Genomic DNA, 7,500 nt, shown 5'->3' with positions numbered 1-7,500 from the left:
TGCTAAATGGTCACTCGGGAACATACATAATTGGTTCCCCCCCCCCCCCCCCCCTCAACCTCCCGCCATAGGGGCTTTTCCGGACCAACGCACAATCACAACAAAACAGAACATTTAACAACAACTGTTAAGAATCCCAACTGGCCGGAGGCAAGCTAGTTGGCTATTTGCAAGTGCAGCTGAGAAGTTGAACCAGGGACTACCAGGAAGGAATTCAATCAGTGGTCAGCGGTTGTCTTGAACCCGGGACCCCGCGGAATCTCAAGGCAAGCGCCCTAACCACTAGGGCTGGGCAACACTGCCTCCTTGAATATCTGAAAAAAAAAAAGTCCGAATGTGCTTATTGGCTTTATCAGCAGGAAAAATAAAGTCTCTGCTTACAAGCCAGAAGGCCCACCAGGCCGGCACTTATCCCTGGTTTCATTAGCACGAAGCGACTAGGAGTATTTCTACTCCTCCCTGGATGGGATCCTAGTCCATCGCATGGTTACCCCCAGCATTAGATTCGCCGGTACCCATTTATACACCTGGGTGGAGAGAGGCATCGTGAGAGTAAAGTGTCTTGGCCAAGAACACAACACGACGTTCCCAGGAAGGACCCAAGCACACTGACCATGAGCAAGAGCCCATCTGGAGCGTGCAACTTCCATACAGCGTCTGTGAAACGGCGTTAGGTTTATTTTTAGACTAGCCCTTCCCGCGAATTAGGTAAAAAAACAAAGGCATTTCCGGTTCGGTGACCCTATGACGTCAGCTTAATTTCTTGTAATTGGTCATCGGGCTCCTGTGGGAGTCTCATTCGCGGGAAATTCAATCTAAAAATAAATCGGTCTGTGAAAACGCCGTTACACGAACACAGTAGAGTTGTTGGCTCCGGGTCATGGGTCCTGCCATGAGGCCACCGTGCCTCCCACTTTATCAGGAGGCTTTCAATGATTTCACTCCACCATCACTATAACGTGACATTTGGGAGTTTAAAGCAAGGACAACGGCAACCTCAACGAAAACGGCACTGTAAATTTTAACTAGGTGCTATTGTAAGTATTTTGCGATTAATCTATCTTGCTCACGTTGTATACAATACGTACGAACTATCGTGTGACTAGATGGCTACGGTTTCTTAAAGACGGAACGTTGTTGTATCAAGGATGGCGTTGTCGTCAAACCGCTAAAATTTGGTGATTTCACGTTGTTATTTTGTGAAGTAAGGCAAAGAAAGGCACTGCAATGCGTTCCGCACGCTTGCAGCAGCGCGATTATTTTTCCTTTGTTAACCAATGACATTCTCGCTTTGTGGCCTTGTTGTTGCCGTAAACGTCGTCGTTGGTTAAGCTTCCTGTTGATAGCGCATGCACCAGATGCAATGCTGAAGGGATTTATGTTTAATTAAGGACGGTTCCTACTGTTGTCATTGCGCATATGTTCTGCGCATTTCGAGATACTCGGGTTTCCTATGGGTGGTTCTTACTAATACAGATATCTTTGAGGGATATCTTTGAGCGGTTTAAAGCTATGCGAAGAAAGAACTTAGCAAGTGCTCTTGGTATCCAAAAATAAAATTGAGAGGTAACCATACATTTTTCAGAGGTAATTAAGCTTTAATTTGGAAAAGAACGCCATGCGTGGTTACCTCAAGTTTCATTTTGGATTTCAATAACACTTGTTAAAATCTCCTTTTCTCTCGTATTTATAAACCACGTAAAAATGCTTTTTAATTAGTAGGCACCGTCCTTAAGATTTTTTGGAAATTCCACTCTCATTGTCCATTAATTCTCCTTGGTTTCACAGCTTGTATTCAGCGGTTATCCCTATCAACTGTTATGGCTCAAAACTCGACCGACATGAACTCTTCTGACGTCACACCAACAAGTTCGTGTTCAACCGGCGGGAAATCTACGTCGTCTTACACAGACGTGACGTCATCGCTGTCGACCGACAGGACTTATTCGCTCAAAGGATCACGGTTAATAGTGCTTGAAAACTTTGATAGCAAAGCCTTCGACGATTTAACTGTTCGACCTGGGGAATACATTTATGCTAATCTCAAAGATCAAATTGTGCCTGGCTGGATCTGGGCGTATTCCCCTACAAGCAAGAAATCTGGATTTATTCCTGACGATCGCGTGAAAGAGCCTGTGGTGACAGATATATGAAAGATACGCGGCACTAATGTTGGGCAACATTGGTGGCATGGCGTGTCGAGGGCGCGACCCAAGGTATTATACTGGCCAACACTGGTCGTACGAAAAACGTCGGCAGTGTGTACTGTTTAGTCTGTCCATCATGGAATAACAAACACTTTAATAATATCGGCCAACAATGTAGTTGGCAAATGTTGTTGAAATGTTCTGTGGCTTTATTTATGACATGAGACGTTTTACGTTGTAAGTTGCAGCGGTTTATTTGTTGTCCATAATAGGAAGTTTTCTCTCCGAAAATCCACACCCTCCATATCTATTTTTACTAAAAAGTTGGCATCTCCTTTCTAAGCCGAACGATTCAGAATAATCGTGAACTGATTACAATAACGCGAGGTTACATTTTCATATGACTATTTTGCAGCCTTTCTCATCTTCATTGTCAGAGCTACGTAATATCACGTCGGGCCAAAATTTATTTTTGAAGAGAAGTTATCTTTTAAATGGAATCATTGTCACATGCTTTATTCATACGTGAGAAATATTAATTAATTAATTAATTAATTAATTTTAAAGAAAGTGTTTGTACCGTGAGCCGAACGAACTCAACCACAACACAGTCAATGTACAAAAGTGTTCTCCGTGGTTTAATTTTTGCCCGTAACATAACTTGAATCAAGAGAGCTTGGATGAGTGGAGAGACTGAACACATGCTTCGCACTATGCTGCGAAAGTTATTTTGGTCTTTTGCTCATGGTGGCGCAGCCAATGAGAACCAATAATAATAATTACAGTTTTTTAGGGACGCATTATGCATAGCCTCAATGCAGATGTCTTCCTTAAAGATTAGAAGCCGAGGTATTATGACAAAGTGCTAAAGTTAGAATGAACAAAAATATCGTTAGAAGAGGTCCATGTATGGTGGATGTGTTCTCTCCTCTAATTCTCTCTCGATATCTGCAACTGACCAATTTCGTTCCCAGAGGCCTTCGTTACCCTAGACGAGCGGTCGCTGGTACAATATAGGGTAACCACTAACGAGGGCCTCTGGGAAAGAGATTGGCAACTAACAGGCTACAATCAAACACGTTTCTTTAATTTTTTTTGCGACAAATTAAGCATCCTGGCAGTTACCGTTTGCCGTAGACACGATGCGAGATCTCTTTTATTTCAGTGTGGTAACGGACAAAATAGGCGTCCTAAACTTTATCGGTTTTGACAATAAAGATCTATACCTATATAGCGTTAACCCAAACTCAGCCAAACCATTTGCTTAATTAAATGCAATATGTGCAATTTGTATATACCATGAAGGAGTGCAAAATGTTAAGGTCACATAACGTTTGTTGTCGGTCCGTGCCCACGAAATGGGCAGCTTTCTGCATTGACTGCATTTGACACTGCGTTTTAGTAAAAGAAGCGAACATTTGAAGACAACCGGAAAAAAGGTAACACTTTTCGAAATATGCCATACAACGATGAAAGAAGAGAAAGAGAAAGAGAGAAAGAGAGAGAGAGAGAGAGAGCGGGCTCAATAGTCATCGTGCGTACTCAACGTATATCCTGCGATATACGTAATTTTGTGTGTCGCGGAGAAAAATAGTAGCCTTTTTTTCCCAATAAACGTAGAAAATTGTGCTTTGTTATCAATGTGTTGAATAATAAAACAATTATCCTGCTCAATCTTGCGGAATATCGCCTGATTTTAGCCAACTCGGCCTAAGGCCTCGTCAGCCGATATTCCGCGCGATTTCGCACGATAATAGTTAACTATTAGTACTATTCATACTAAGGTGGGGGCGATGGCGGGGACCATATGCTTGCTTTGTGTTTGTGGAGGCCCTGACAGGGGAGGGATCCCGTGTCGCTTGTCTGAATTTTAAAATCACTCGTGTCGGCGTTTAATCGGCTCATTCTCGGCCTTGACGTCACTGACAGAATTTTGCTGGGAAAGGATGTCTTTTGTCGGAATTTCATTTTATGTGCTGTCGCTACTTTTTGGGCCATGTCGCTTGTCGGAATTTACCCTGTCAGGGCCTTAGTGGCCATTTTGAACGCTGTTGATGTTCAGGAGGAATGGGACCTAATCTAGCGAAAAGGTATGTTTGATGTAGTAATTCACAGCAAGGAAGGACCAACCTTGTCAGATCACTCTAAACAGGTAGGATTAATGCAAAATATTCACAAGTATAATGAGACATTAACGTGTCTCTTTAGAGCATACTTATCGTAAGACTTGTGCAAAAAAAAAAGCTTCCGTTTTGAATGGGTGTTTGGGATTCGCGTAAAGCTGGAAAGTAAAAGGCATTAGTAAGTATTGTCCACTTTCTGCAAGGTTGGAAAAGAAAACGATCGTTATTTGTGTATTGCGAAGACAAACAGCAGCTTGCTGTTGTGGCTTTTGAATGCAAATCTTCCCCAGGTGGGTGCAGGGAATCAAGCACAGCCATAAGGGGTGCCATAAAGATGGCCTTGAAAAGAGGTGGGCACCGTAATCATGCTTCGTGCTGATAAGGTTTTTACCATCACTTGACTTTTAAGAGCAAATCAGGCACTTTTGTGATATACTTGATGACCCCATAACCTGCTCTGTTTAACAACTTATCATGAACAAATTTGGGCCTTATCAGGGGGCCATTTTCTGTAAGGGAAAACCCTTTTTGCTTCACTCACCTGTATGGTTTAACGACAAGTTGATCATTATCCTGAGTGAAAAGGAATTTCCTTGCGGGGGTGTATTCGCTTTGATGATGAATGCAAGAAAAAGGGGAAAAAAGGGATGGAGATTTTTGATATTAATGCGCTGTGAAAATGAAATTGTCAAAATTGTCTAGAGTCAGATAACCTGGGAGTGGGACTTAATAGAATAGGTGCAGGGATGGCGCAGTGGTGAGAGCACTCGCCTCCCACCAATGTGGCCTGGGTTGGATTCCCAGACTTGGCGTCATATGTGGGTTGAGTTTGTTGGTTCTCTACTCTGCACCGAGAGGTTTTCTCCGGGTACTCCGGTTTCCCCTGTCCGACATTTGACTTGATTTACTTTCATTGTTCATTTCAGTTTACAGTGTCCCCAATTAGCGCTCCAGCGCTAGAACGACTAGACACTTAAATAAAGTTCCTTTCCTTTCCTTTTACTCTGTCTAACGCCAAATGATTTTACTTGTCAAGGGAGGCGGTCCAGGGTGGTTCAGGTGTCAATGGGTTCACCAACTCAGCAATGGGACAACAGTACCCACGGTCAGGAGGACAGTCAACAATTTGCTAACAGTTACCTTTGACTACATAAAGCATACAAACTTGATATTTTGATGTGTTAGTTAAGAGGACGTTCTGTACTGTACTCATCATTCAGAGACACAACACAGCTTGATTAACTAAAGATTGGTGTGGCAAGGAAGCCTAACAAAGCTTTGAGCTTATATTGAATAGGCTTCCTTAGACGTATGGGTTATTGACAAAGCATGACGTCAAGATGGCTGGATATTGGGCAAGTTCTTTTTTTGTGTGTTTATTGACCGAGAAGAAGTCGAGCTCCATAAACATGCAAAAAAAAAAAAAAATGAGGCCAATATCCACCCATGTTTACCAAACAAGCTTGGTCAATAAAGGATTTATTGTATGAGATAACACACCAAAAAAATGACCCTTCATCTTGCGGGACCAAGTGAGAAATCCCGAGCGGGCAGTATAGCTCCATCTTGCCCGCTTGGGTAGCCAATCACAGCTCGGGATTTGGTTCATCTTGTCTGCTCACGGAGGTAGTCATATAATAATAATAAGTACTATTGAATAGAGATATGGCAAAGTACAGAGTGAGCAAATGCAACACATAATTTAAATGATAAATCTGCTTTCAGCAAGATAATCCTTACGTTTGCTTTTAAAAACAAAACTAGATGGTGAACCAATTGGTGAAAGAGGCATTGAATTTCAGATTTTGTTCCTTAATAAACGATGCTGCACTGCTTAATATTCATTGTACAAAAATGAGATCTTCTCTGATTTGAGTGCAATTTCGTGCTATTAGAGCTTAGAAGGTCAGAGAATTTAGACAGAAATGCTTGCCCCAATGAAAGGTGCAAAACAAAGGTGTTGCTCTCTTTTTCACCCAAATGCGAAAGGGACCATTAGCACAGCCCTAGCATAAGTGCTGTGAAAAACTGTTGAGTCATCCACTGAACAGCATTATCTACCCATCCAACAACTGGAGCCTGACATTTATCTTTGGCTCATGTCCAAACATAGTCAAAAAAGTTTAGGAATGATATAGAATTTATAATAACTCGAACAAAGCATAAATGTATCTTTGATACCCACCAGTGAAGACTGCACTCTGAACTCTGAGTATGATATTGATTTTATTGGAGAAAATAGACTTATGTACAAGTTTAATCAGAGGTTACATGTATGTATTTAATGCAAAAACAATCCTTGTGTTGCCCCCAAGTAAATGATTTTCATGCTAAGTAGATGTGAAAGAGAACCCAAACAGTACAATATTGAATTAAAAGCTATTTGAAGATAATTTCCTGTGTGCTGTTTAAATGTTATGAAAAGTGGTTTAAACTTCTGATTTGCCAGGTCATCTTGTTCTGTCACCATTCTTACATGTATGAAAGCTGCTTAGCAGTGGTGCTTTCGTTCAGCTGTTTCCTGTTATGGTTAGCTATGAAGTGTTAGAATAGTATCATTATATGAAGTATATATCAGTATCAGTACATCAGTATATCCAGTATCAATTACAACGACCATCATTATATCAGTTTTTTACAGATAAAGTATGAAATGCCATAAATTTTAACTTTTAGATGTAAAATATTTTTTTTTGTGCATTACAAAAGTAGTCTGGGTTACCTGTGCATGAAATTTAGTTATCAATTTTCAGTTGTGGATAAATGTCTTTCATAGCTTGCCGCCAGTGTTCTTTCAAGGAAAAGAATTGAAGATTTTGTTTGACAGGTTGTCTATTGTGGGTTTAACAGGTTGTCATAAATTTCTGGAAAAATTTTCATGTTGGTAGTTTAAGGTGTCAGTTTTGCAAGGAACTTGTTTCTGTTTGGGAACTGAGCAGAGTGAATCTCAAATTGAAGAAATGCCTACAAATCCTTCCTAGTGACATATATGCATGATATAATGATGTGCAATGTTGTAATATATTCCATGATCCTCACTGGTATTATGTCATGGCAGTCATGCTAAATCATTTCACAGTCATTATATTACCTTATGCTAAGTAGCTGTCACATGTAGCACTATGTCATTGTCATGTTGTTTTTCCTAACATCATGGCGTGTCATGTTACCAACCTTTACATCAGTCCACGTCATCGTCAAGCCGTTGCTGTTATGCCACGTCACTGTCA

General features: G+C 41.1%; 2 protein-coding genes across 9 annotated transcripts in view; one reads left to right on the top strand and one right to left on the bottom strand.

Moving 5' to 3' along the window:
* LOC137975114 (SH3 domain-containing protein Dlish-like) overlaps nucleotides 1–3,776 on the top strand; it is a 5,123-nt gene extending 1,347 nt beyond the window's left edge. The window contains exon 3 of the mRNA XM_068822177.1: nucleotides 1,789–3,776. Coding sequence (XP_068678278.1) covers nucleotides 1,789–2,153 — 365 coding nt within the window. The 3' untranslated portion in view covers nucleotides 2,154–3,776. The remainder of the gene's footprint in view (nucleotides 1–1,788) is intronic.
* Nucleotides 3,777–6,477: 2,701 nt separating this feature from the next.
* Nucleotides 6,478–7,500, bottom strand: part of LOC137976264 (golgin subfamily A member 4-like) — a 37,572-nt gene continuing 36,549 nt past the window's right edge. For all 8 annotated transcript variants that reach the window (XM_068823554.1, XM_068823555.1, XM_068823556.1 and 5 more), the window contains one exon: nucleotides 6,478–7,500. This exon is cut by the window's right edge and continues 1,689 nt beyond it. The gene's annotated coding sequence lies outside the window, so the exon portion shown is untranslated.

This window comes from Montipora foliosa, chromosome 11 (genome assembly GCF_036669935.1).
Source record: "Montipora foliosa isolate CH-2021 chromosome 11, ASM3666993v2, whole genome shotgun sequence".
In the NCBI taxonomy this organism is placed as follows: Eukaryota; Metazoa; Cnidaria; class Anthozoa; order Scleractinia; family Acroporidae; genus Montipora; species Montipora foliosa.
The sequence above is the reverse complement of the archived record's forward strand: the minus strand, read 5'-3'. Positions and strand labels throughout refer to the sequence as shown.